Genomic DNA, 27,910 nt, shown 5'->3' on the forward strand with positions numbered 1-27,910 from the left:
GATTTTCTCGCTTTCCCCCAGACCAGGTTTGGGTAATTCCCCATTTCTTGCTTCCTGACGGTATATCACGTAATAAACCAGTTTACCGGAGGAAATCCTGGAAAATCGGTAAATTAAGTTTCCAAAATGGAGAACAACGCACATCGACGGTTTACGGCATCTGCCAGGTTGTAAACGTCTTTTAGCACACATGTAAACGCGGAAATAATTTCAAGTTGAATTAATTAATTTTACGCCCGTAGTGAAAATTCCCTAGGAGCGGGGAATCATTTTTATGTATTTCTTTGTAACGACCCCTCTTTTCGAGGGACGCCGCAAGACCTCCGCGTTTCCTCCGCATGGCCGGTTCGTTCTGGCCGACACCGGTTTTCTCGTGATTTCATCTGGGTGACATTGGCTACGTTACCTCGTGGCTGGCGAGATATCGGTGGTGGTGAGGCGAAAAATAACGCGGCCATAAACCACCGGCCCCCGAAATTTCGCCGTCTCGGCGAGCCGGCTGCCATTTTGGTATCAAGATTTCTGCCGGATTAAAAACAGTCTCTCTTGCACTTTGGTACCGGGATTTTCTCTCCTACGGAGAAAATACGGAGGAAATTCCGTCCCCAGGATTTTGGTACCGCGATTCTACCCCGTGGGGGAAAAGAAAAGGAACTGTAAAAGGGAACGTCTCCGGTTTTCTCGTCGGCCATTTTGGTACCGCGGTTTCACCCATTAGAAAAATATATGCAATCGGCCATTTTGGTACCGCGATTTTACCCATGGTAAAAGAAAAAGACTGTTAAAGGGTACGGCCCAAGTTTTCTCGTCGGCCATTTTGGTACCGCCACTCTACCCATTAGAAAAATATATACAATCGGCCATTTTGGTACCGCCACTCTACCCATTAGAAAAATATATACAATCGGCCATTTTGGTACCGCGATTTCATCCACACGAAGGAAATAAACCGAGAACCGTGACCTAGGTAAAAATATTCTATTCCTTTAATTCGGTGGAGAAATTAAGTTACGTGGACCCGGAAATTATTCCCCCGTCGAAATGGTACCCGGTCTAAGGGACAATGCCCCAATTGCACGCAAATCCCCGGGGCATCGGTTTAAGCTGCAATATTTAACCGCGCGATGCACTTGGAGTATTTCTAAGGCGGCTGCTCCGGTTTTACGACGTTGCTTTATTCCTCTGACGTCAAAGCCCACCAGCTCCTCGTCCGGGCCGAAAGTATGGAGACCAGGGTCCATAAGGAGTCGCTCTAAAAGGTCGTTCACCCCGATTGAAAGAAGCAAACTAGAATCCAATCCCCCGATTATTCCCTAACTTATCGAGCCGCTGATAAAAATTCCCCCATAAATTCACGCAGTCATTAATTAATTGCGATAAATTCCGGCAGTCATTAATTAATTACGATAAATTCCCGCAGTCATTAATTAATTACGATAAATTCCCGCAGTCATTAATTAATTACGATAAATTCCCGCAGTCATTAATTATTTGCGATAAATTTCCGCAGTCATTAATTAATTATGATAAATTCCCGCAGTCATTAATTAATTACGATAAATTTCCGCAGTCATTAATTAATTACGATAAATTCCCAAAAAATTACGTTACCTCCTTAACATCAATCTCAGCATCCGAATGAAATTAAAGAAGATTACAGCGTGACGTTACATTAAATTCGGAAAAAAATGACGTCCACAGATTTATGCCAATTCTCGTCGATTTTTGATCAGTGCCTCATTCGGAAGCTCCACCTCGAGTTTTCCAAAGCCCTGACACGCTTTTCCGGCGACTCCATAAATCCCTCTCCGTTGAATAAAAAAGCTTAGCTGGTTCGAGCATCGCCTTCCTCGTAATCGTCCCCGGTGGGTTATTAATATTGCCGGATTCTCACCTCGCCACCTCCAGACAAGTCGTCTCCCGAGGGAGTCGTAAAAAGAGCCGCGAGATGGGGAGCTCATCTTCCCGGAAACTGCGCCTGGTGTTAATAACACCGAGAGTCCAAGTTTTCCCGGATTTCCGCGTTCTCAGAGAACTCGCTTGCAAGTCCATGGACAGATAACACACCGAATCGCGACTTAGAGACATCTCGATTAAGGAGATGGTAACTTTCCTCCGAATTGGGTGCACCGAGTCTACTTAAACTTCGACACATAAATGTGGAAGCTATAAGGAAGGTCCCGACACCCTGGAAATTTCAAGTTTCCCACCAAAAGTTCCTCAAATGTCCGTAAAGAAATTTTTATAAAATTCAAAGACCTTCCTTTCAGCCTCCATGTTCACGGTTTGAAGTTGACAAACGATTCGGTACATCCAGTTCGATAGAGTTTGATAAGAGAACCTTTGAGGGCACTTCCACACCGCCTTAAGGTGAAGTGAAACCTCCTCCTCAAACCTGATTTGAATAAGACATTTTTTTTTAAGGGTTAAGTAAGAACTTCTTTACAATTATTGTACGTAGACAGGTGGAGTGTAAATATAAAAGCGATAGGTATTAAGGAAGATCTCCTTTACCGACGTCGATCAAGTTCCTCGGGGTGTTTCACATCACCTTAAAGTCGATTGGTACATTTAATTATTCGGTAATCCCATCGTCATCCAAGGCGGGATTTTTGGCAGGGCCTTGTCGAGCGGTCACCTATGCTCGGGCATGTCGCCGACAGGTGACATATTTTAGCGGGTCGGTGTCCCAGATTCGCCGATACCGAACCAATATAATCCTACAGAATTAAACCACGGCTTATACATCGAACCCAGAGTGGAGGTGCGACCTCGGTCCTAGCGAAGCACCCGGCCGGAATCCACACGACGACCAGACGAATGGGCGACGAATGCACCTCGGCCTTTGTTAATATTTTTACCCCTCGGCATTACAGAAAAAAAAAAGAAAAAAAAGGAGCGTAAAATAAAAGAGGCCAGGCCCTATGACGCACGCTCCGCGTAGCAGGAACCGCAATATAATCGGCTTTCGAGGTTTTCGGAACGACGGCGTTTCGTCACCTGAGCCCATCTTTCGCGGTCGGCCTCTCGGAAAATGGGCGATTTCCCGGTTACCGCCTCGTCGTATGAAGAAACGCCTCGTGAGAAAGTTCTTCCTGGTATCCGGAGGAAGAACTTCTGTTTCGAGGTTTTTCCCGAGAAACGAGCCGTTTGGCCTGCAGACCCCCCCTAGTTTCGCTGGTCACGTACGCCGAGGCTTCTGGCGGCGATTTGCAAGGCTCGTCTCCTCCGGTAAGAGCCAGACGCGGCAAATTAAGGCCCTCGTCCTCGCCGCAGGACCTCTTCTCCCCGTCGAGGGGATGAAACGAGCCACGGGCTATTTCCGACGAGGGCTCATTTTTGACGACGCGGGGGCGAGACGGGATGCCGGGCTAAAAATACTACGTGATCGATAGGGACCACCGGTCGGATCAAACGGCGAATCAGCTGCTCGCGACGTGTCGCACCTGCTTAAGAGATCCTCGAAGAGCTACGATTACGTTATCACGACTCTATCCGCGTTATATCCGCACAAGATTTCCAAAATTTCGAGGGAGACATTAATATCCACGTCATTTCATCTCTGCAATAAGACAAAAAAATAATATATATCGCGGCGATCAGCTGATCGCGACGTGTGGCATCAGCTGCTTAAGAGGTCCTCGAAGAGTTACGATTACGTTATCACGCCTCTATCCGTGTTATATCCGCACAAGGTTTCCAAAATTTCGAGGGAGACATTAATATCCACGTAATTTCATCTCTGCAATAAGATAAATAAAGGAATATACATCGCGGCGGATCAGCTGATCGCGACGTGTCGCATCAGCTGCTTAAGAGGTCCTCAAAGCGCTACGATAATGTTATCACGCCTCTATCCACGTCATATCCGCACAAGGTTTCCAACATTTCAAGGTAGACATTAATGTCTACGTAATGTCGGAAAATATTTGGAAAACAAGAATTTCCGTGGGATCGACGAGAACAACTCGGGCCAGGGACGTCGGCGGCAAAGGAGCACCGAGCAATGTCAAGAACGTCTATTCCGGTACCCTCTGTGCGCTTATGGGCGCCACTTCGATATTTCGAGAAATCTTTCCCAGGAGCTAGTTGCGAGAGCCGTGGTAAATCACAGGCCATCGGCACGATTTACACCCTGGGAACAATTTAATTATTTACTCGACGAATGTTAACCAAGCCGCGAGACTCGACGGCCGCCCGACTCGCGGTGGCTCGAGATGGCGTCGCTTAAGCTGATACGACCACTTTACACAATGAAATAATATTTATCACTCCTTTCCGATTCCAGCAGTACCTTCAATTAATTCCTACAACTAAACCGTGGGTCGTATTACCCTAGATAATTTTTTTAAACCGATTGGAATGATAACAAACCGTGAAAAAATTCAAAACCCCCCACAACCTAGGAAACGTCAAAATGGCCATGTTCAAGATTTTATTTTTTTACGGCTTTGGAAACAAATGGGCAGCTATCGAATACATTTTTGTGTTATCAATCCAGCTTCCGCCCACCGTGAGAAACATTTCCCAGGTGAGATGCCTGATTTACACCCTGGGAAGAATTTATTCATTTAATCGGCGAGTTTTAGCCAGGCGGATATCGATACTTCTATTTCCTTTTTTCTTTTTCTCGTTTTATTGATCTAGTTTACGCCCACGGAGGCGCATCCGAGAGAAAGAGTCTCGAGGGGTCGATGGAGCTCGGAAAGGAGGGGTGTAACCTTTCGCGAGATGTATTCCAGGGAGACGGCAGAGTATCGACTTTGAAATCGCCCCTGACGCGTCCGCCATCTTGGCCGTGACGTCACCGGTTGCGCCCCTAAGAGAGGACGTCGGGACGACGACGTCACCCGGTGGCCCCGCTCGGGGTCGAGGTCGACGCAACCTGGCAAAAGGGCAAGGCCTGTCCCCGATAGGTGACCGGGTCGTTCCTGCCAGACGGAGGTAAATGGCGAATCGTGACGTCACGACCTGCCCTCGTCACGGAAGGGGAAAAAAGTGACACGCGACGTGCCCCATTCGGTCCCTTTTTTAAGTATATACATATATATTGCTATATGAAGATACTCAACATTGGACATGACATGTGTCATGATCCCTGATAACGACGACGTAATGACGTTATCGGTTACACCGTGCCTGACATATTGACGTCATCGGTTGCACCGTGCCTGACATATTGACGTCATCGGTTGCAATGTGCCCCATTCGGTCCCTTTTTTAAGTATATACATATATATTGCTATATGCAGGTACTCAACATTGAACATGACATGTGTCATGATCCCTGATAACGACGTCATCGGTTGCACCCTGAAGAGAGAATGTCGCAATGACGACGAGAGAAAAATGAACGTATCGCGAGCGGCCCTCGTCAAATGAAAAAAAAAATGACACTTGACATGTCCTGTTCATACAGTCCGATTTTAAAGTACACCCCATGGAACAGGAATGGACGTTGATAATGGGCAATGACTGATAACGAAGAAAAAAAAATAGGCGTCACGATCACACGTGGCGCATTAATCGTGACGTCGTTGGTTTCACCCCTAAGAGGGGACGTCGGCAGAAATGATGAAAAATGAGGGAAAAAAAGCACATTCCGAGTGTCGTCACGTCCAGCCCTTGTCGGATAAAAAAGATGCCCCTTGACATGTCCCGTTCACGCGGTCCCTTATCACGATACCCCCCTTAAATAGTGGAGGAAGCCATGACGCAAGTCACCGACGTACCCTTAGGGTGGAACGACGTGAACGTCGGCGCGATTACGAGGGGCTTGTCGGACGATCGCCCGACCCTCGGCTAGGTGGAGGGTAATCTCCCCAAGGGTCACACACAGGAGGGACGAGGTCGACGGGATCTCGCGGATCGATTAGCGCTCTCCAGGGCGCGACGTAGGGAAAAGGGCGAAGGAAAAGGAGGGACAAAAGGGGAGACTCGGAAAACCAAGGGAGCCAGTGGCGTCATAATCACCATGGCAACCCGTTGCGAGGGACGCTAGAGTACTCCACGACCCTTAGTAACCCCTCGAAGACGTCGGTGTCATCGAGATCCCCGAAAACGACCCTCCTCGTCATCCCCCATTTACGTAATTCTCCGCAAGACTCGGATTCCTCGGTTGAGGAGGCTAATTGATATAAAAGTGCACCGATAAGAGAGAGAAAAAAAAAAGAAGTAACAAGATCGCTGTATTTCAACCCGTTGCGGATCACGTCGCGGAGTCTCTTCAGGGTGGTCAGGGGTTAAAGCATCTCTAGATAAGGAGATTCTCCGGGATCTTATCAGGCTCCGAGTCCAGGATATTCCACATCCTGTCGAACTCCTCCGCGAAAGGACTGACGAACTCCCGCCGATTTGTCACGAGGACGTTGTCGAAGTTCCCGAAGACTGCCTGCGAGGTCCAGTTCGTGCTCCCGGTTATCAGGATACGTCCGTCTATCAGGGCGAATTTGTGGTGCATCAGGAACTCGGACTGCTTCGTTCGCACGCGGACTCCTGAAAATTATACATGTCCTCGACATCTCCAATTTTTTGTTAACCCCCATTTCGCTTAAACAAAGTCTCCAATTTTTGTTGTAAACCCCTTCTCCATTGACATCTTGAAAAGTTGCAATTCTTTGTCAATTCCTCCCGACTGAAATAATGACGATAAAAAATTCCTCGGTCCTCCACTGTTTTTCTTTACCCCCCTACCTCCCTCTTCATAGGGACAATTATCCTTTCAAATTATTCCCGGGACTAAAAGAAACCACAATTGCACTAGTACCGGCTCTCCTTAACAGAAGCACTTGGCTGGCCTGATTTTCCGCCATTGTCGCGTCCACGATGACCCTCACGACGACACGCCGACCTAGTGCATCCACGATGCATTTCGAGAGGTCCTGATGGGTCAGCATGTACATACACACGTCGAGGCTCTTCATTGCGGATTTCAGGTGCGACATGATCTTCCTGTCAAAATTGAGAAATTGTTAACAAGGCTCTACGAACAGCAGTGCCAAGAGGCGGGGATTTTTCAAGGAAACCGCGAGCCTATTTTCGGGAATCTGTAATCCTCCGTTAATGAAATTCATATTCTATATTCCGACTCTGGTACCGAATTATTAAAAATCCCACGACTAGAGAGATATGAAACGAAGCTACGAAAAAATACCTGCCTGAATTTTGAGCGAGACAACGAGGGGAATTAAATTTAAAGCGGAATCGTACCGCACGTTCGCCAGGGAACAGATCCGTCGAGGACACGGAGTCCCTTGGGCTGCATGTAGTCGACATAGAGAAGACTCCTCCGAGAAGAAGAGCACCTCGGCGATGATTTTCTCCCGGTCGTGTCGGACAAGCAATGAGTCCTCTGATTTTCGTCTTGTGAACCTTTTGTACAGCTGCCATAAGAGCTCCGAAGCTATGACTCCTGCGGCCAGGACGACGGCCGACTTGCGGACCATTTCCGGGACTTCGAAGGTGCTCTTCGGGGTTGGTGGAGAAGGTGGTTCCCGGTGGATGAAACTGGTCACGTCGCTTCTAGATAGTCCTTTCGTGGAGGTCCTGATGTACTCCTGGACAAGACCGAAAGCCTCCTCAAGCCACCGGACTCCTGGCTCGAGGAAATCCATTATTCGATCAGTCGACATCCAACATGGCTTTCGCTCGAAACTCGCGAAAAGAACCAACGAAATTATCGCCAAGTCTTTACGGTTTCGTCCTTCCGAATTATCATTATTTCAGGTTAATTCTCCCGAGGTTGATCTTCGAGGACCGAGGACGTAACGTTCTCCAAAATGGCGGCCGCGAGTCAAGGACTGGAAATCGAGCGAAAAGAGTTTTCCCCGATTTTGGGTAACATGGAGAATAATAAGTGACACGAAATTCGGCACGAATGATCTACTCTTTTTCTTCTCTCTTTTGATATGTCAATGTCAATGTCCTTCCGATGTTTTCCTACCGCAAGGGAAAATTCAACCGAGAAGGAAACGTCATTCGACCAAAGAAATATTTTCTTAATTCAAGAAACAATTATTTCGCTCGAATGAACTCAAACAAATTGAACGCAACGTTTATACGGAATTATGACAATTAGAATAAAATAATTATTGTTGGAATTAACGAAATAGTTTTTTGGTTCCGTGGTATTTTTTTTTTTTTTTTTTCTCAATGCAGAGACGCGCTCGGAATCTGGATTTTCAGAACTCGTAACGAGATTTCTGCTGGAAAAAATGAATTTCAATGGGAACAATGAGTCTCGGTACGAGTATTTAGAGATAGAAACAAGGAACAATGGCCCTTGGAGCGAGGTCATGAATTTTAATTCCATGCAAGCGCATTTCCTGCCGCGGATGTCCTCGGTACCCGAATGAGTGATTACGAGAAAGCGACTGCAGCTACACGATGTTTCACTTATCGTTTCCATTAACACGGGTAGAAACGTTTTACCAACGTGATGTGACGAAGTGATGCTACATTATCGGCTGACGATTCAAGATAGCGCGAGTTTTCTATTCCACGTGGCGCTCCGTCGATAAAGAAAAAAAGCCGAAGTGATAAGCAGCTCGCAGCGGATGATGTAGAACGAACGAGTGATAACAAACATCTTTTACCATTGCGGTGATAAAACTACAATATCCGAAGTAAAGCAACGGTTTCTCACCTTCTTTGCCAAGCTTTCGGAATGTTTTCCGATGATATTAAATTTCAGGCCTATTGTTACCGCTGTTAGAATTCACTGAATTATTTTATTAACTTCTATGCTGCCCGATGTGGCCGAATAATTTGAATTTAAATTACGCGCTCGGACTTAATACCTCATTAGTCAAGTTCAGGCGCCAAATCCTGGATTGATAATATAATAATGTATATTTAAATGTAAGTAGATCAATAATGAATTCACGTGTCGTGTAGGAATTTTATAAAATCATTTACTTGCTACTTTCTCTTAGAGGGGATTTCTTTTACTCGCGGGCGATTTTAACCTCAAATGCCCTAGTGGGAAGTTATCGACGTTTGTACGTTTATGAAAACTTCGGCAAAGGAGGACATTTCGTTGGATTTAATTAAACAATGAGAACGGTACTGTTTTTATAGGGATAATTAACTTCTTACCTAGGGTGGAGTAATTAATATTCTCTCTGATTCTAGGGGAGCACACACCTCCCTTGCTGGCAAAGTTGGGTAGGTTTTTGTACTTATTGAGGTTAGGAAGCTTTGTTGAAATATTACGAGATGGCTTTGTTTGAGGGCCTGAGGAAGGAATACAGTGTGAGTCGAGTATTAATTTTATATTCTATTTATTGAGCGGGTAATATTCGTTGCAGTTATATAGTTTATGTTAATAATATTTCTAGGAGGTATTGCAAAAGCATTTTAAGGCGTCGGACGTGTCAGCGTTCCAGAAAAAGTGTTTAGATCTAAACGTCAGCGACGTGGACAGACGGGCCATCGTAGACCAAGCTCTGCGTGACACGCTCCTGGTGATCCTGGCCAATCATGCGACCGGTAATGTCCAGGTCTTTGAATCGTATATCACATTTTGTATTGAACTCTGCCGACGAGACTTGTCGACAACGAGTATGCCTGTAATGTTACTCGGGGATATATTCGACGCAATGACGCTGGATTGCTGTGAGCAGCTGTTTACATTCGTGGAGAATAATGTCGTAGTGTGGAAAGAAGACATGTTCTTCAGTGCGTGCAAGAATAATCTACTGAGAATGTGCAACGATCTGTTGAGGAGACTCTCGCGTTCCCAGCAGACTGTGTTCTGCGGAAGGATTTTATTGTTCCTCGCCAAGTTTTTCCCATTTTCTGAGCGATCTGGCTTGAATATCGTCAGCGAATTTAACTTGGAGAATCACACGGAGTTTGGCACGGAAAATTCCGAAGACGAGCCTATGGAACAGGCTACCGAAGAGGGTGACAAGACGGAAAGCAAGCTGCCTATCGATTATAACCTATATAGGAAGTTCTGGGCACTTCAAGATTTCTTTAGAAACCCTAATCAGTGCTACAACAAAATGCACTGGAAGATATTTTCAGCGGTACGTTGTTTCACTGTACTAGAATCATATGTTCACGTTAGAAATTACAGGGAGTTTTTAATCGTACGTTTACTGCTTCTGTTCAAATGCAGCATGCTTCTAACGTCTTGTCAGCGTTCTCATCCTTTAAATTAGAGGAGCAACGCAGTGGACCACCTGCAACTATTAAATCCGATGGCGAAGGATCGCACAAAGAAACACATTACTTCGCCAAGTATCTAACGAATCAGAAACTCTTAGAGCTGCAGCTCTCGGATTCAAATTTTAGACGCTACGTCTTGCTGCAGTTCCTAATTTTGTTCCAGTATTTGAATAGCACGGTCAAGTTTAAAGCGTAAGGGCAGAATACTTTTCCTCGTTATCCATTTTAACGAATAAGTAGTAAGATAGGATTGTAATTTTAGAGAGACTCATGAGCTAAAGCCTGACCAAGTAGAGTGGGTTAAAAGTACCACTGATCAGATCTACGCCCTGCTTGCTGAAACGCCTCCGGATGGGTCTTCGTTTGCCGAGACAGTGAAAAATATCTTAAGAAGAGAAGAACACTGGAACGCCTGGAAAAATGAGGGCTGTCCACCATTTAAAAAACCTCAACTCGAGTCTGGTAACGAAGGCGACGAGCCAAGAAAACCTAAGAGACCCAGGCGAAGGATCGGAGATGTCATCAAGGATGCGCAGGCTGTTGGCAAATACCACATGGGGAAGTGAGTAGACTCGAATGCACTCCCTCTCTCAAACTGTCTATATATTACTGATAACACGAATAACTTAACGGCAGTCCTGAATTAACAAAGTTATGGAACCTCTGCCCGAACAACCTCGAAGCTTGTAAGTCCAAAGAGCGAGACTTCTTGCCATCGTTGGAGACCTACTTCGAAGAAGCCATCGCAGAGCTAGATCCATCCGCAATGGTCGAGGACGAGTATAAGTGAGCTCTCGCTTAACTTATATAATTTCTATAACCTAATCAATCCATTTAACTTAATCATTATCAACGTACGTCTTAACCTAGAAAAATAAACGACGGCAACTTCGGCTGGCGAGCTTTACGACTGCTCGTTCGCCGCAGTCCACACTTTTTCGTCCATGGGAATTATTCAATCAACAAACTGCCGGAGTACTTGGAATCCATGATCAAGAAAATTGCCAAAGACCGACCGGTAGATATATATATTTTTTTTTAATAAGAAATTCTCAGTAAATGATCAAGAGAAATTAAGTGACTCGTGAAATCTCACATTAGCAAACGCAGTCAGACATGCAAAAGGACTCCGAGGAGACACTTCCACCTGATGTTAACGATCAGGAGTACAACGAAGACATGCTTAAGCAGGAAACGGAACAGACTGACACCGAGAGCTCTGAAACGAAGAACACGAAGTTCAACAAAGTCAATTCTGAGATGGTAGCGAAGCTGTCGGAGGCCCTTAAGGATGACTGGAAAAAGCTGGCAGCCAAGCTCGGCTACACCAACGACGAGGTAGATCATTTATAAGCTCGTATTCGAACAAGGTCTCATCACCTCCCTTAATTTCCCCCTCAGATTATCTTCTTCCAAAGTAAACCGACGCCGTTTGAACAATGTAAGACCATGTTAGAGATCTGGGCCGAGGAGGACGAAGACGCGTCCATGGAGAACTTGGCCTATATTCTCGAGGGCTTAAATTGTACCAATGCCCTCGCGGTCTTGAAGTCCTGAGTTTTGCCAGGAACAAAAGGTGAGAGGTCCTCTAGTTATCTGAGACACGATTTTGTAGAAAACTTGAAAACGGAAGTTTAAGGCGCCAGTAAAGAATTCGGTGCCAGAGGCGAGAAGTCGTTGGTTCTTGAATTATCCTTAAGCCACCTTTCTTCCCTTTTCTCCACAATTTTATTCACGACCGTTATTAACATTTATTTATTCCCACATGCTTTTCAATGTATTTACCGGCTGATAGCCATTGCAACGATCATTTTCCTATCTTCGTGATATGTAAAAAGCCACTCGTTATCGTCATTAATGGGAGACTCCTCCAATGGCGACATGCATCCTTTTATTTTTTCCCCATTTTATTTAGAAAGACAATAATAAAACGTACAAATGATACAAAAGGAAGAGAAGCATCGGAACCAAACGAGCATGACTCGTGGGCAAAACATACTCTAAGGACAATTCAGTTGCACATGTCGCGAGCAATTTCCTCCTTACACGCGGTCTTTTTTATCGAGTCCTCGAAACAATGAGGTCCTTTTGCTAACAAGCCTGCCAAAGGATCGCCCTAAGGCTCCCCTTTGTCGCTATGTTTAATTGCAATAAATAAACTCTAGCTTTATCGGTTAACATTCTTGATTTGTTTTTTTTTTGTTTTTTTCTTCTTCTCTTTCCGTTCACGTTTACAGACACTGACTTAGATTCGACTTTTTACGCATCTCCTTGTGCTCGTATTAGACGGAAGAGTAGAGCGACCATTAAGGGGGTCGGTATTCTCGCCGATCGACGTCGATCTCGACGGCGATCGACCGACTACGAGCAAAAGGAAAGGGGAATGAAATTGGTGTTCACCCTTTACACCTTTTAGGTAATGAACTCGATGCCTCGGTGTACTCGCGAGATTACGGGTAATGGTTCTATTACGTCTACGCTGAGATTAAGGGGGTGCGAGAGTGCCCTCAAAGAGTTCTCGTTTGTGCTACTTTTCTCCAAGCTGGGTGCACCGAATCGGCTCAAACTTTACAACGTCAATGGAGAGGCTCTAAGGAAGGTCCTGACACTCGTGAGGATCCATTTTTTTTATAACAAATATTTTAAATATCCGTAAAAAAATGTTTGAAATACAAATCGCATGGGTTTCGGGATCTTCCTTGTACCCTCCATGTTTATATTGCAAGGTTTGCATCGATTTGGTACATCAAGGTGGGAAAAAAGCTTCATGAACGACGTACTCTTCCAGTTTCACATCTCATTAAAGGATAGGGCTTGCGAGCAGTGTTATCGGAGGGTATTGAAAATCTCTTATCAACGCGTCGAAATGAAAATCCCAGGAGAAGATTCGACATCTCGATAACACCGACCTCGTTCGGTGGCTCAGGATTTCTATACACCTCTTTTGGTTTTAACAGAACCTTGTTACATATTTTCTTTTTTTTTTTTTTCTCCTTCCCTTTACATTACGGAGTAATCGTTATACGCATATCCTGCAAATCGAAGGGGGCATTTTTGCGAGCTTACTTTATGGGGAGATAAAAATGAACCGAAGGGCCATGTAAAGAGGGGAATCGAATGTACACTGCTTACGAGGTCCAATTTGCAAATTTCCTGACTCTCGCTCGGCCGGAAGGATGCGACGTCTTGCTCGTATCTACTTGTATTTTTTTGTTTTATTTATTTATTTGTTTATTTACTCGCGAAGGAACTCGCGAAAAACGTCGGCGGACTGCTCGGTAACAGAGTGATATTCCTAGGGACCCTAAATAGTGATACGCTAGGGACTTTAACGAGCTCTTCTCCTCCTCTCTTCTCTTTCTACGAGTAATGGCTAAAAAGTATTGGACGTTTACCGTGATGCGGGGAACACTTAAAAACGAACTCTCGGACGCGAAGTTATCCTCGGAGTCCAGAGACGACTGTGGATGAGTTTTATTTATTTATTAATTTTTTTGTTTTCAGTTCCTGCGGGACGTTACGGAGAAGCATCCTAAGAAGTCGTCTCTGTGATCCGCGCCTACGTCTCTACGTGTCGATGTGCATCGGTATTATCGCCAGTCAGTACGAATGATCGATAATGTCATCGCTCGATAGAAAAACCCGTAGGGTGCCTCGATGTTAAACGACGTGTCTCGAGTTCCTCAGTCTTTCCGGGAGATACGAAACCGGGGAGTCCTCGCATCGAGCCCCAGGAGTCGAAGAAAGCGTCTGTCCTTCCCAGAGAGGGCCGCTCCGGGACGAGTCGGCGCGTCCTACCGCGAAAACCCGAACTCACGGCCAAACCGTCCGTCGTATCGAAAAACGCCTCGGACGAGATCTCTTCCCGACACTATCCCGGACAACTGTCTCGGGAAGCATTTCCCCCCAGCTCCGTCGGTTGATCCGGAAAACCAGGGGTTAAGCCGCGACAATCGACGCGCCTCCCTCGCCGATACGTGCTCGATGGACCTCCCGAATTTTGCTTTATCTTGTTCGGTAATTTTTTCGCTTTCTCTCGGTTTTATCAATTCAACCCGGGTTTCTGGGGGGGTCCGGGCTTTGTAGACGAGGGTGGAGGCGCCTCGATTTCTCGATGCTCGGGGTTCTTCTCCCCTCAGTTCCTCATGAGGCTCACGAGGTGCTCCTCGTAGTCGTCCTCCGAGAACTCCGGCTCCTCTTCCCCGGGGGTCCTGAGGTCTCGTCGTCTCCTCGCGATCTCGCTGGTCACTTCTATGCAGAGTAGGGCGAACTTGTTGTCGCACGAGTACCGGACCTGCTCTAGGAGTCGACCTCCTGTCAGAGGCGATCCCAATCCGTAGCGATCGGAACTGCTCGAGTGCCAGGCATCGCAATATGTGTCCATAGCTCTATCTCCCAGTTTATGGGAACCATGCCAAGCCACCTTCTCTGGCCTGAAATTGTACAACAATTACCGCAATTTATCGCCACTCGTTCCTTTTTTCATTTTATTCCGCACGTGATTCCCCGGTATATCTGAGCAGTTTCGGAAACGTACTCCCCTCCAACGCACCGAACCCCTTTTATTAATTACTGACGTACTCTCAGACGATATTAATCAGTTTTCCCGGTGATTTTATTATCAGGTATACAATTACCTCCAGAAAAAAAAATCACCGACGAACTTGCGGCGAGTTAAAATTGCAATAATCCGAAAACTTGATTCATACAGAGTACGGTCGTTTATCGAGTAACCAGCCGTATGGAAATTAAATATCTCTCATTATTCCGTAAATTGACGTACCAGGCAAAGTCGGTCAGGATGTTCTTCCCGTTGAAGCTGTAGATCCTAGGATTCTGGGAGAAGTAGGCGCCGTTCCCGTTGAACATCTCCTTCCAGGAGTTGAAGAGAACGTCGCCCTGGAAGGGGATTTTTATTTCTTATCGTCCCATTTACTTTGATCGCTTCTTTCATTTTTCTCTTATCACACGGTAGGAAATCTCACTCGATACATTTTCTTCATTCAGAGAGTATAATTAATCCAGGGAAAATAATGGGATTTCTTGAATCAATGAACCGTGTCTTTGGTACGTTTCTTAGGAGTCGGGTTATTTATATTAATTTTTTTAATCCGGTTTTGGATTTTTTCACTCACCTTTATGTTGACGATCGGTAGGTCCCGGTCACCTAGCCTGACGATGCTGTCGACGTTTTGCACCCTGGAGCTCAGGAAAGCGCGGAATGTCCCCCTGAGACCTGCTCGTTTCGCCTGTCGATAACAGGCGTAATCTGCACCCCTAACGCCGTGCATATCCCCGGTAAATGGCTCGTTTAACGCGGCCATTCGCAGCTGAAACGCACAGAACGGCCCTTTAAACGATCCTGAATCTCCTTCAGGAGACCCCCCGCGAGTTAATTTTCTTTTTTTCTTTTTTTTTTTTCTGATTGCCCTCACCATTCTCGGGTACCACTTTGCGGCGTGCGAAAAGGAAACACTCGATTAGGGAATCAATTCACAGAGGGCAGGGGCGAATATCGGATAAAATCCGGAAACCGTTGATAACCACCGAGAACAAATTTCCTCCTCGAAAGAAAATGATTACCTTGAACGATGTTAGGGAAACTGGCGGGAAATCGAGGAAACGTGAGTAAAAAAAAAAATACTCCGAGCACTTTGATCGAATGCTTATCTTTTATATAATGAAAAAAATCTAAATCGTGTAAAAAAAGAAATTTAATTTCTGTATTAAACGGAATAGAGTACTCTGACTATTGTTCGTCGCAATTGTGTTCTTCCTGTGAGTGGCAAATAGGTATTTTTTTTTTAGGGCAATTGCGCGCAATTTGTATCGTAACTCTGGTATTTCGTGTTAATGAAAGTTATTCCCGTGAAATCATTTTCTTCCGACAGGAGTGATTCCTCTTTCTTGGTTTAGGGGGCTGAGAAAAATTCCGGGGTAGTTAGAGGGAGGAAGGGCAATTTGTATGTGGGAAATTACCCCGGTGCCGTCGGCCTTGATCGGGATTTGATTGATGAGGTTCGATGCCTCGAAGGGCGGATTCGCTGGCGGGGGAGCCGTCGTCGGCGGCGCCGGCGTCGTGATCGGCAGGACGGAGCCCATCTAGGAGTGTTGGGAAAATTCGGCAAAAATTAGAGCACCTTCCGGAAGGATCCCCGGTGGTACTTGAATTTTTTCAGATTTTTCCCACGGCTACTTACCGCGATATACTGCCAGCCGTTGTTCACCCTGACGAGCAGGGCCTCTTCGTCGATTATGTACGCGAGAGTGCCCACTGGGCTCACGCCCGACATCTGAAATTCATTTATTAATTATCAATTAATACCTGCGGCTATGGAGGACCTTTTCTAGGCTCGTTGGTCGTATTATGGGACACCTTGATCATCGCTTCCGTGTTTTGGAACGTCACGGCGCCGGGTACGATTTTCGTCGTGCTCTCGAGAGGTCCTCTGGTCGCCATTGTGCCGGCACCTGAGACAAAGGTATTTTTCACCTGTTATTCAGGGCAGGACCTTTCCTGAAATTCCCGAGTATTGGGTCGCGAGAGTCCTGGCCATTTTTTCGGGAATTTTTTTTTTTCGGCGATTTTTCAGAATTCACCGGAATTCTCGCCGATACTTTACCGAGTTGGTCCTTGCGCTCCTTCAGCTGCTTCATCTCCAGAAAGAACTTGATATCGTCGAAGCCTGCTCTTGGTCCTTTTTCGCGGCGTGCAAAGGAACGGAAAGGATCATTACGGATCCTGGATACCGTCTGGGTGCTCCCGGGAATTTTTGGAAAATCGGGAAAGAGCGCAAACCTTGTCTCACTCCGTAGTACTCTCTTTCCCCGTATACGTGGCTACGTCCTAGTCCTGGCTCTCCCTTTTGCCCGATCAAGGAGTCCCCGGCTACGCCTGGAGGTCCTGGAGGTCCAGGCGGTCCTGGAACGGGGATATAGCTCCCCTGGGAAGGTGGTCCAGGGGGGCCAGGGGGTCCTGGAGGACCTCGCTGCCCGTCCCTGCCCGGTTGTCCTCCTGGTCCGTCGTCTCCTTTGTCCCCTTTCACCTGGGGGAACGGATGATCATCCTTAGATCCTGAAAATCCCCCTTTCCAGATACAAGCTATAATCCTTCCCCCGAAATAAAATTAGAAAAAAAAAGAGGAATAATTCATCCCCCAGGAAAATTCGATAGGATGCGATGTTCAGAATTCTTGCAGGACCTCCTCGTCCTCAGGACGCGCCGGGATCGGATGGATACAATTAATGTAATAGATAAAATAGGTAAAATAAATCCGCGTCTCCTAGGGGACCGTCCGGCCGAAGGATTCGTTTATTTCTACACGCGTGAGAGGAAAAAGGATCAGGACGATACCGAAGGCTCGTCGAATGTGTCGATCCTGTCAACTGCAACGCCCCCGCGCGAGTCGAGGCTCTCGTCTCGTCTATTTATTGCTCGTCCGTTTCTTTTTTTTATCATTTTTCTTTCGTATCCTCCCGTCCCTCTCTTCCGACATAGTTCCATCATGCGGCCCACTTTTTAATCCGTCCCCGTATCCGGGGACAAAGCCGCCCGGGCGGGAATTTATCCTTTTTCTCGAGGACTCCTTTTTCGTCCTTTCGGCTTCCTTTGGCCGAGGGCCGATCACCGGAACAGGAGGCGCGGCCATTGTTACGGTGTTCCTGGCCGTTCCTCCGGGACTCCCTCGAATCCCGAAAAATCTCCCAGGGAGGGGAACCGACGACCATTGTCAAGGACAATAAGGATAATGCCCGAAATCGAGGGTCATCGCGGCATTTTTCCACGCCGCATTGACGATTTCCCGACATACTCCTTCCATCCTTCTTCGTCCTGGAAGTGGGCAGGGAGGAAAAGGGGGTGTTTAGGAAATTGCGCGTCCTGGTTCCGAAGGTCCTTATAGTCCTGTAGATCCTTATGGTCCTAATGATCTCGATCATCCCGAGGAGTACTCACGCCGACGGATATCCCGTAAGGACTCGGTGCTCCTGGCTCGCCCTTGTCCCCTTTTGGACCCTTTGATCCTGGAGTGCCGGGAATCCCCGGGATTCCTGGACGTCCCTGTAAAAAGGATATCCGTCAAATTCTTTCGTCCCCTTTTGCAAGGTTTCAGCCTCGAAAATGAAATTTTATCCTTGATCCTAATCCTGAAATTAAATATATATATCGATGAGCACCTTGGAAAAATTCCTATAAAAAGGATACCTGTCGAATTTCCCATTCACCTGTTACGTCGTTAAATAAAAATGAAATATCACTTTTCATTTCTAATCGCAGGTTTAAATGGATATTAAATAGATTGCTGTAAGAGTCCTGGAATTTTTCTTAGATTTTCATTGCAGACGTTTATGTCACTTATACTCACCTTGATTGAGTTCTTTCGTGAGCATTGACAGAGAAAAGAGATGCAAATCGTTACGCGAGGTAATTATCTCGGGGTGTTAATTTTCAATACGTTCGATTAATAAAAATATCCGATCGAGATTTTTTTTTACCATCCAGCCAGGGAGTCCGATCTCGCCGGCGGTTCCAGGTTTCCCGGGCGGCCCCTCGGGACCCGGGGGTCCAGGTCGACCTCTTCGTCCCCGCTTCCCCTCGACGCCCTTATCTCCCTTGATAAGGACGTAATCGGTGCCGTTGTTAGGAATGGAGAACATACCAGGAGGGCCCCTCTCGCCCTTGGTCCCAGGAATCCCGGGGACTCCAGGAATCCCGTTTTCCCCAGCCTCGCCCTTATTGCCCTGGGGACCCTGGACTCCATTAACTCCAGGGATCCCAGGTGCCCCCCTGTCGCCTTTATCGCCCTTTTCCCCCTTGGGTCCCAAATCACCCTTGTATCCCCGTTCTCCAAGATCGCCCTTGTCCCCTTTCTGTCCAATCACTGTAAAAAAAAAGAGAAGGAGAAAGTCAACGCGATCCCTCGGGAACTCCTGGAATTCTCCATATTTATCCCTTTTCCTTGACCCTATTCCTTCGAATGATTTTTTTTTCTTTTTTTTTAATTACCAGTGTCCCCGACGTTGAGGCTGCCCAAGACGCCGGCGGAGCCCGGAGGACCTGGGGGTCCCGGAGGTCCTGTCTTTCCCTCGGGACCCGTGTCCCCCTTCTCGCCCTTCTCCGCCGGCCTGCCGTTCTCGCCGGGTGCTCCAGGAATCCCGGGGGATCCTGGCTGTCCAGGTTCGCCTTTTAGTCCCTGGTTCCCCTTGGACCCGTCTCGACCTTGGCTTCCCTTGGGACCATGGTGGCCGATTTCCCCCTTGGTCCCCTTGGACCCTGGGATCCCGGGCTCGCCCTTTGACCCCGCGTTCCCTGGGGTCCCGGCGTCCCCCTTCTGCCCTGGGAGTCCTGGCCTCATCGTGATCCCGTCCGTCTATCGGGAAAAAGAGTCCTCTTTTTATTTATTTATTTATTTATTTTTTTTCTTTGCGATTCCCTATCAACTCCTTCCTGTCGCTTAGACTCCGGGAAAGGACGGAATGTCGCTGCTTCTCCCGAGGGAACGAATCCCTGGATAATGTTTCCTCCCTTTCAGACTCACCCTGAAGATCCCTCGAGGTTTCCAACTGGGCTGCTTGCGCAAAATGGGGGATAAGTGTCGGTATTTAATTTGCCTCGTTATTCCTGAAGGAACGACCATCGACCGATCAGCTGATCGGCCCTTTTTTTCGGGGGATGCGAGAAATCGGGACTGAGGGATATTTCGATACTCCTGGAGTCGCTATTTGATTAAGAAACTTGGTCTCTATGCATACGTCAGAAGTCCTTTCATACGCGAAATCCAGAAATTGCCATTTTTTCCGATTTTTCTCAACAGGACCTGGATACATGTATTTGGCGCGAAGCTCTACCGAGTATCTCGACAAGCGACGGGGAGGGTACGCGATCGGATAAATCGAGTCGCGTGCCCCCGGGGGGGTCAGGGAACACCGCGGTCGTTTTCGGGAATTCCTGGGACTCCGGATCTCCTCCCGTAAACACCGGGATAACGTCGGAGTCCCGAGGGAGAGAGGGGGGCTTGCACAAACGGAGACGCGTTATCTCGCGCGCCGTTGTACACGCTGGAAAGCGACCCCTCCCCCCCAGGGATTTCCCGCGGGAATACGGGAACCAATTTCTACGGCTGCGGTCTCAGAAGGGGGGAGGGACGGAGAAATGGATGACTGGAGATATCGACCTTCTCTAACGAATCGCCGATGTAGGAGTGATAAGAAGATGGATAGGGTCGAGTGAGACTAGGGATTTCCGGCGGGGAGGGCATTTTGAAAGGGATGTATCATTTGATTAAGATTTGGAAGGGTGAGGAAGGGTCGTTTTCATTTTTCTCGTCGGCGACGCGACCCGGTTCCGGTACGGCGCGACCCGGTTCCGGTACGGCGCGAACCGTTTCCGGCGCAGCGCGAACCGTTTCCGGCGCAGCGCGAACCGTTTCCGGTGCAGCGCGACCCGGTTCCGGTGCAGCGCGAACCGTTTCCGGCGCAGCACGACCCGTTTCCGGCACAGCACGACCCGTTTCCGGTGCAGCGCGAACCGTTTCCGGTGCAGCGCGACCCGTTTCCAGTGCAGCGCGACCCGGTTCCGGCGCAGCGCGACCCGGTTCCGGTCCAGCGCGACTCACTTCCGGTTCGCATGAAGTCCACGCCCGGAAGTGGCAACCCGTAGACGTTAACCCCTTCTCCTGGGGGCCGTTAAACGCGCGTTGCCGACCATCGTACCTGTCCCCACTTACGTTCCCCTCGCTCCCGAGGGTGCAATTCGCGTTCCCGTTTTCCTCCTCTCTCCCTCTCTCTTTCTCTACACCTGCCGTTTTCGCTCGACAGGACCCTCGCGGAATCCCCTGGAATCGACCGCGGCGGGATACTCGCGGGGTTCCTCTATTTTACTTCCCGGTCTCGGAGAGTCTACTCACGTCGTATCCAGAGAACTCGCCCTTGCCGGGGGGTCCCGGGGGACCCTGGCTCCCCCTCTCCCCTGGGATGCCGTCCCGACCTGGCTCCCCTTTCTGCCCCTGGGGGCCCTCGGGCCCCTGCTGGCCCGACTCCCCCCTGTCGCCCTTGGGGCCCGGCGGACCTCCCTGGCCCCGCTCTCCTGGAGCACCCCCTGCCCCCTGAAAAAATCCATCCTTTAATGTTATCCAATTAATTCCTCGGAATTCGTCATTTCAAAGCTCCAGGGATTTAATTTCCAAATCCTAACGATTCAATAGCGAAATCCCAACATACCGGAAGTCCCATCTGGCCCATCTTCCCCTCGCTTCCTGGGACCCCCGGCTCCCCTTTCGGGCCCTGGATCATCTTCGGCATGGTGAAGGACGAGAGCAGAGTCGTCGCGTCGCAGGTGCAGCTGCCAGGGTCCCCCTTGGGCCCCGGTGGACCCCTCGGCGCCTTCAAGGGCCAGTCCTAAAATTAAAAAAAATGTGTAAGGTACTTCATTTCTTCGGCAAAACTCCATTTGAGAGGTCTTTATTTATTTAACGTTCATGGGGACCTGACTTACCTCGTCGGCCGCGTCGTACCACGGCCCCGGGGGGCCCGGGGGTCCTGGGGGCCCCCTGACGCTCTCCCCCTTGTCGCCCTTCTCCCCCTTGTCGCCCCGGGGGCCCTTGGCTGGGAGGAAAATTCAAGCTCAATTTCCACGGCTTTCCTTCGACTTCCTTTTACAACCCCCCCGAGCGAATCTGACTGACAAATCGAGGAGACTCACCGTCCGGATTCGGGGGTGGCGGGGTGATGAATGGCGGCGGCTTAACGTCCTCGTTTCCCTCGTCGTCGTCCTCCCGACCGATCTGCGGGAAAAGGGGAGAATGATCACTCGGGAGGAAAAGAAGGAGATAAAAGGGGGTGGCATGCGAACCGGGAAGCCGCGCTCGGGGGCGATCGGGTGGACGCGCGGATTTCCCTCAAGTCGTACCGTTGATAATTTCCCTCCGGGAAATTTCCCCCTGGGAATTGGGAATATCCACACTTTTCGGCGGAATTCAATTGTTAATCGCGAATGAATGTTGTTTCCCTCGGGGGGAAAGAGGAGGTTAAAGGGGGTGGCATGCAAAACGGGAAGCCGCGCTCAGGGGCGATCGGGTGGACGCGCGGATTTTCCTCACGCTGGCCGGAAGTAATCCAGGAAATTAGTTATTTACGGCTATCTGAGTACTCCCTGCCGATACGATCTATTGTTTCTCGCGGGAGACTCATTTAGGAAGTCATCGGTATGTACAGAATGCCGGAAAGTCAACGTCAACTGGTAGTGTCGATGTTTTCGCAAATTGCATTTCTCGGAGCGAAATCCCTAATATTGAGAATATTCACATTTTGGATGGAATGAAATTACATAATAGCGAATAAATATTTTTTATAGTTATACGTTCCATTAAATTCTGGCCCATTACGAGTGCATCGTTAATTTTCTCAAAAGCCATTCGCCGTTTCAAGTGAATTTAACTTCCTCTTTTCCCTTGCGTGATAAGGCAGAGAAAACGTAGCGATAACGAGACCTGACAAGCTTGCCGGGTACGGCTTAAGAAAATCGCGTACGGTTTGTAATTTCCCTTAATTTAATTTAATTTCGTTTAAGTAACAGGAAAGATCCACTCGACAAGGATTTATCATTTTCTTTCTTTTTTTCCTTTTTCATGGAAAGCGATTTTTTCACTCAGGGCACGAGGGGGGGGCCTTGACGGGCGCGAATGTGCGAAAACGCGACCTGGGGGTGGTGATGGGGTTAAAAGCTTCCCTCGGGATCCCTCTCGCGGGATTAGCGTACTCTTCCCTCGGGATGTCCCTTTAAAGAGCGCGACACTCCGACCCGGGTGAAATCCGGGAGGTCGAGCTCGCAGGAGGGAGCTTTGGAGGCGATCCCGCGGGACCTGGCGTCCCCTAGATCCCTCGGGACCCCTAATTGGATCCGGTTAATGAATTTAACGCCGAGACGCGGGTCGGGAACTGGGTCGAACTCGGCTCATCGGTGCGACGTGGGGGTCGATTTTTTGTTTTTTCTTTGCTCTCTGTTTCTTTTTTTCCTTTTTTTTCCTCTTCCCCCAGGACCCGGGGTCCGGGACCCAGCATCCCGATCCCGGATTCTGAACCCCCCCTCTTGGGAAGGGGTTCCTAGTCTTCCCTGTTTGTCGCCGCAGTTTCGGAGTTGGACTCGCTGTTTGGCCTCTGGTTTCCAGGGAGAAGGGGTCGAAAAGTCCCGAGGGATGCGATTTACCTCGTACTTGGCGACCTAGGCGATAATTAGAGGTGGTCCCGCTTCCGGTGGAACGAGCTCCAGGAGGGCGAAAGGCGGAATCGAGCTCGTTCCGACCGGAAACCCGGTCAAATTAACCCTATCCTGCATCCACACCCTGACGAGTCCTGACTTCGTCGATCCGGGAACGACTTTTCATCCCCTTTTTCTCCTGGGACGACTTCCCTTTCCGGGACCCCTTACAAGGAACCTGGAGAAAATTTTGGCACATCGCCGAAATGGGGAAAAATACGGTCAAACTTTCCCACTAGGCTAGGGGAACTGCGTAACAATCCCTGAAAGGAGTAATACCTGCAACTACCATTTCTTCAGTTAATATCTGGGAAATTATTCTTATATACCCTGAGGATAAAAATCCCCATCGAACCTGAGAAATCTTGTTAATTCGAAGGATAATCACTTCGCTCGAATTCGAACAAATCGAACGCGACGTCTCCTGGAAATTATGACAATTGATTAGAGCTTGATTAAGTGAAACAATTATTCTTTGAATTAAATTGGTTCGATGAATTTCTTTTTCTCGGTATATTGTTTAGACGCGAAGATATGTGTATACAGGGGTGATTAAATATGAAAAAAATATATGTTTCAGATTTAGATAGGCTCTTCTTAACGTACTTACTCGCGGATTACTCTGACGTGAGAAATTTCACTTGGGGCGAAGTAAGGGACCCACGGTTAATTTTTTTTCCTTATTTCTTTTTTTATTTTTTATTACTATTCTCTTCCGGGGATGCCTGGAGAAGGCGTTTTTCCTCACGTGCGGAGCTTCCGCTGCGGCTCTCCCGTTTCGCCGGACGGATTAAAACGTCGACGGGCGCGATTAAATCTCCATGGTTTTCCGCGGCATCTAATTAACCGGGGCCGTAGTTCCCGGGGGACAGGGGTGTAATTAAACCGGGACAATTGGGCGATAACGCGTCCCGTCCTCGCTATTACATTTCGCACTCGTTTCCGAGTCGCGGATTCCGCGGGGCGGAATCCCCCGGAATCTCTCTTCCCTCCCGGGGTAATTAATTCCCGATAATCGAGGATAACCCCTCGGCGTCGCCGGCTTCCCTTGTCGTTGGCGAGATTCCCGAAATTCCCGGTTTACTGTCACTCCAGGAGTAACCCCCCACTTCCTCTCAGAAAAAGGAGATCCGTCCAATTAAAGATATAAATTCATTTAAATGGCATCGATGAAGTATATTCAAATTCAAAGAGCGATCAGCTGATTCGAGTAAACAATCTTCGCAACTCCGAGGAAACGTCATGCGTCCGATTTATTCAAGTTAATTCGAGTGAAATAATTATTCTCCGAGTCTGTGAGATATTTCTTTGGCTCGGATGCCTCACCAAGTTGCAGATTCGAAACCGAGGGAAGATAAAAAATTAATAAACAATGGAAGAAGAAACTCCAGGAATGGGATTCATTTGGGGTTCTTTTTTTCACCGGCAGGATGTCGACGCACCCCTCGTACGTAATCTAGGACGACGCCCAATTTCGCGGGGGCTCTTTGGGAAGGACCTTCGTCCTTTTCTCCTCCTAGGGGAATTCATTAGGACCTAGGGGAATTTATCGGGGAATCCTCGGCCCGTTAATTATTATCCGTCGCTAAGTCATTTATTAACATCCCTCCTTCGTGGGGGGTCGCCGGTCCCCTACTTGTGGGCGGTTAGGGGGGGAGGGAACTACCGTGGGAAATGGGGCTATCTTCGAGAAAAATGGTACTCCGGTGGGCACCATTTCTCAGGGTTTTCTCTACCACATCCTTTCGGAGCGATTAAGACCGGAAGTGCGGTCCTCGGAAGACCGCTCCGTTATCCCCGATTTTTGCGCCCTTCCTGCTCCGCTTTCCTTTCTTTTTCATTTTATGTTTTTTATTCCCCTTCATTCCCACGGAGGAACGAAGGGAATCGTACCGGAGATTGTCGCGATTTGTCGAGGTCCTTCGATTTTTGGAAACTTCCCCACGAGGGTTGCACCGATGCATTTCCGCGGCGGGCAGTATCTTTAAGATAATGCATTCAGCCAGATATCAGTAATCATAATTTTTTAGAAATTTTAGCCTTAACTGCCTTCTTTTTGATTTTGAAAACGTGTCACCATTTGTCGAGGTCCTTCGAATTTTGAAAACCTCCCCACGAGGGTTGCACCGATGCATTTCCGCGGCGGGCGGCATCTTTAAGATAATGCATTCAGCCAGATATCAGTAATCATAATTTTTTAGAAATTTTAGCCTTAACTGCCTTCTTTTTTAATGTTCGATTTTGAAAACGTGTCACCATTTGTCGAGGTCCTTCGAATTTTGAAAACCTCCCCACGAGGGTTGCACCGATGCATTTCCATGGCGGGCGGCATCTTTAAGATAATGCATTCAGCCAGATATCAGTAATCATAATTTTCTAGTAATCTTAGTCTCAACTGTCCCTTTTTTTCTTGAGTTTCAAATTTTGATAACGTGTCGCGATTTGTCGAGGTCCTTCGAATGTTGATAACCTCCCCAGCAGGAGCCGCGCCGATGCATTTCCGCGGCGGGCGGCACGTTGCAAACTGCATCGGACGGAAACGCGCGTCATTTGCAGCACTCGGTGGGCTCCGGTTATTTGGACAATTGATCGACACCGGACCCATTAATTATTGCTCGCCCGGCGCGTTGTTTAGGCGGCCCTCCCGCGCGGCGAGATTTGCGGATAAATAAATGCGATGCGATGCACCGAGAGCTCGATGCATCGGGGCCCGGCATATTTCGAATTTAATCTATTTCGCAACAATTGTTGCACTTTTATCGTTACACTAACCTTCCTGATAACCATTGTACCTACTTTTTATTGCGAATAGTCCTTGTTGGATTAATTTTCATAATAAACCACCGGGGAGATGAAAGCGACCGCCAGGCTGCACATGCACCTTGGAAATGCACCGCAGGAGCCGCGCCGTTTATGCGATTGCTCTGTTATCTTTGGTTTATCGATTATTCCTGTCTACTCCTGAGACATTTCCTGAATCCACCACCAGGACTAGATGGCGGCAGATTTTTTAGACAGCGATCGAGCCTTATCGATTCGTCGGCGCCGCTTTGAAATTGTTATCAGGGACGGGGCTCGGTGCATCGCTCGGTGCATCCTGTCGAATCGCGGCGCGATTTTGATAATCCACCCTGAGACGAGAATTATCATCGAACCGATGCCGAGAAAATTACATTTGTTTCTTTAGAATTGTTTATATCTCTCTGAACAGTGCCGACGAAATACTCGTTGTCAATTCGAAGGATTAATTATTCCACTTAAACGTGGATAAATTGAATACGACGTTTCTTTGGAAATATCACAGTTTATTTCAGTTTATCCGCGTCGGATAATTATGTTTGGAATTAATAAAATATATATATTTTTTTTTATAATTTCCTCGGTTTAGTGATTTTTTTTTTTCTCGGCACAGGCGAACAACTTTTCGCCGATTTTCAAGAAAACTATCTCTCTCTCTCTTTTCTTTGGAAATATCACAGCTTGTTTGTGTTTATCCGTGTCGGATAATGTTTGGAATGAATAAAATATTTTTTCTTCCATACAATTTCGTCGGTTTAGTGATTTTTTCTTTTTCTCGGAGAAGTCGAACTACTTTTCGCCGGTTTTGGAGGAAACTCCCTCTCTCTCTCTGGTTTCCAAAATCGGCCGATTACGATTTCACGAGTCGAGTCGGGGGCAAATATTGTGCCCCCGCGTTTACACGCCGTGGGGTTAGTATACACGGACAGGTTTAATTCTACCCGGAGGGTTAATTCGGCCCGGGGGTTAATTCGGCCATGGCGTGTCAGAGGCGACATTCCGGGGTCATTTGCGAGCTGCGTGGTTAAGGTGTCCAGAGAAGTAGGAGAGAGTGAGCAAGAGACAAAGAGAAAGAGGGAGAGAGAGGAAGAGAGCGAAGGCAAGCTCGAATTTCTGAGGTTTGACTCACGTCTGTCTTTGTCAGGTCTACGTCGATCGGCCCGTAATCGCCCGAGCCGTCCTCCCCTGGAAAGAACTAAAAAGAGAGACAAAATTCAGGAGGGAAGGTACACGGAGAAAATGAGAAAACGAGAAAAGGGACTTCACTTGCCACGAGAGATATCTCTTTGAACGGTAACAACGAAGAAATTATTAAGATATTTCTTCGGACTGTGTAGAAAGAAATGTTTCTCGCCAATTCGACGGGATAAATTGTCACAATTTCGAGGTCATACGAGTGGAATACATTAATCCACACAAATTGCCAAATTATTTCGTTGACTCGGTGACATTTTTTCCTTTTTTTTTTTTTTTTTTCTCATTCTTCTTTAACGAAACATCCCGACGGAATAATTATTCCACTCTAATGAGCTCAAATGGGTCGTCACAATTCCGAGGAAACATGGCGTACGATTAATTCGAGTCGAATGGAATTACTCTTCGATGGCAGTTCTCCTTTCTCAGGGTAGGAGAACTAAAAAGAGAGGCGAAATCGGGGACGGAACTAGGGGGAGAGAGAAAGGGACT

At 47.7% G+C, this 27,910-nt stretch overlaps 3 protein-coding genes across 8 annotated transcripts in view; 1 reads left to right on the top strand and 2 right to left on the bottom strand.

Annotated features, from left to right (window-relative positions):
- Nucleotides 1-6,171: 6,171 nt before the first annotated feature.
- On the bottom strand, nucleotides 6,172-9,169 carry LOC105695025 (mitochondrial cardiolipin hydrolase). 4 transcript variants are annotated; one of them, XM_012416244.1, is made up of 4 exons: nucleotides 9,097-9,169; nucleotides 7,210-7,594; nucleotides 6,767-6,951; nucleotides 6,172-6,495 (listed from the first exon to the last, which is right to left on the bottom strand). In XM_012416244.1, exons 2-4 carry the CDS (start codon nucleotides 7,443-7,445, stop codon nucleotides 6,254-6,256), a joined length of 663 nt encoding a protein of 220 aa, XP_012271667.1. In that variant the 5' UTR covers nucleotides 7,446-7,594; nucleotides 9,097-9,169; the 3' UTR covers nucleotides 6,172-6,253. The 4 variants fall into 4 exon arrangements, with proteins under 4 accessions (XP_012271667.1, XP_023287498.1, XP_023287497.1 ...); XM_023431730.1 differs by having other exon boundaries at nucleotides 7,210-7,556; nucleotides 9,097-9,164; XM_023431729.1 differs by having other exon boundaries at nucleotides 7,210-7,598; nucleotides 9,097-9,147.
- Nucleotides 8,887-14,283, top strand: LOC105695023 (THO complex subunit 1). Of its 2 annotated transcripts, XM_012416241.2 has the most exons (10): nucleotides 8,887-9,063; nucleotides 9,133-9,252; nucleotides 9,339-10,031; nucleotides 10,124-10,365; nucleotides 10,436-10,735; nucleotides 10,810-10,959; nucleotides 11,044-11,191; nucleotides 11,275-11,511; nucleotides 11,575-11,749; nucleotides 13,678-14,283. In XM_012416241.2, exons 2-9 carry the CDS (start codon nucleotides 9,217-9,219, stop codon nucleotides 11,728-11,730), a joined length of 1,962 nt encoding a protein of 653 aa, XP_012271664.1. In that variant the 5' UTR covers nucleotides 8,887-9,063; nucleotides 9,133-9,216; the 3' UTR covers nucleotides 11,731-11,749; nucleotides 13,678-14,283. The 2 variants fall into 2 exon arrangements, with proteins under 2 accessions (XP_012271664.1, XP_012271663.1); XM_012416240.2 differs by lacking the exon at nucleotides 13,678-14,283 and having other exon boundaries at nucleotides 11,575-11,839.
- A 12-nt stretch (nucleotides 14,284-14,295) lies between these two features.
- Nucleotides 14,296-27,910, bottom strand: part of LOC105695021 (collagen alpha-1(IX) chain) — a 72,165-nt gene continuing 58,550 nt past the window's right edge. Inside the window, exons 6-20 of one of the 2 annotated variants that reach the window (XM_012416236.2) lie at nucleotides 27,354-27,419; nucleotides 21,872-21,953; nucleotides 21,665-21,774; nucleotides 21,391-21,567; nucleotides 21,078-21,275; nucleotides 19,178-19,541; nucleotides 18,667-19,052; nucleotides 18,128-18,232; nucleotides 16,973-17,219; nucleotides 16,550-16,644; nucleotides 16,374-16,466; nucleotides 16,153-16,275; nucleotides 15,309-15,503; nucleotides 14,957-15,072; nucleotides 14,296-14,606 (exon numbers count right to left, since the gene is read on the bottom strand). In XM_012416236.2, the coding sequence (XP_012271659.1) occupies nucleotides 14,309-14,606; nucleotides 14,957-15,072; nucleotides 15,309-15,503; nucleotides 16,153-16,275; nucleotides 16,374-16,466; nucleotides 16,550-16,644; nucleotides 16,973-17,219; nucleotides 18,128-18,232; nucleotides 18,667-19,052; nucleotides 19,178-19,541; nucleotides 21,078-21,275; nucleotides 21,391-21,567; nucleotides 21,665-21,774; nucleotides 21,872-21,953; nucleotides 27,354-27,419 (2,655 nt within the window). In that variant the 3' untranslated portion in view covers nucleotides 14,296-14,308. The remainder of the gene's footprint in view (nucleotides 14,607-14,956; nucleotides 15,073-15,308; nucleotides 15,504-16,152; nucleotides 16,276-16,373; nucleotides 16,467-16,549; nucleotides 16,645-16,972; nucleotides 17,220-18,127; nucleotides 18,233-18,666; nucleotides 19,053-19,177; nucleotides 19,542-21,077; nucleotides 21,276-21,390; nucleotides 21,568-21,664; nucleotides 21,775-21,871; nucleotides 21,954-27,353; nucleotides 27,420-27,910) is intronic. The other variant, XM_012416237.2, reaches the window with a different exon arrangement.

Source organism: Orussus abietinus, unplaced genomic scaffold (genome assembly GCF_000612105.2).
Source record: "Orussus abietinus isolate OABI.00-Male unplaced genomic scaffold, Oabi_2.0 scaffold35, whole genome shotgun sequence".
NCBI classification, from domain to species: Eukaryota; Metazoa; Arthropoda; class Insecta; order Hymenoptera; family Orussidae; genus Orussus; species Orussus abietinus.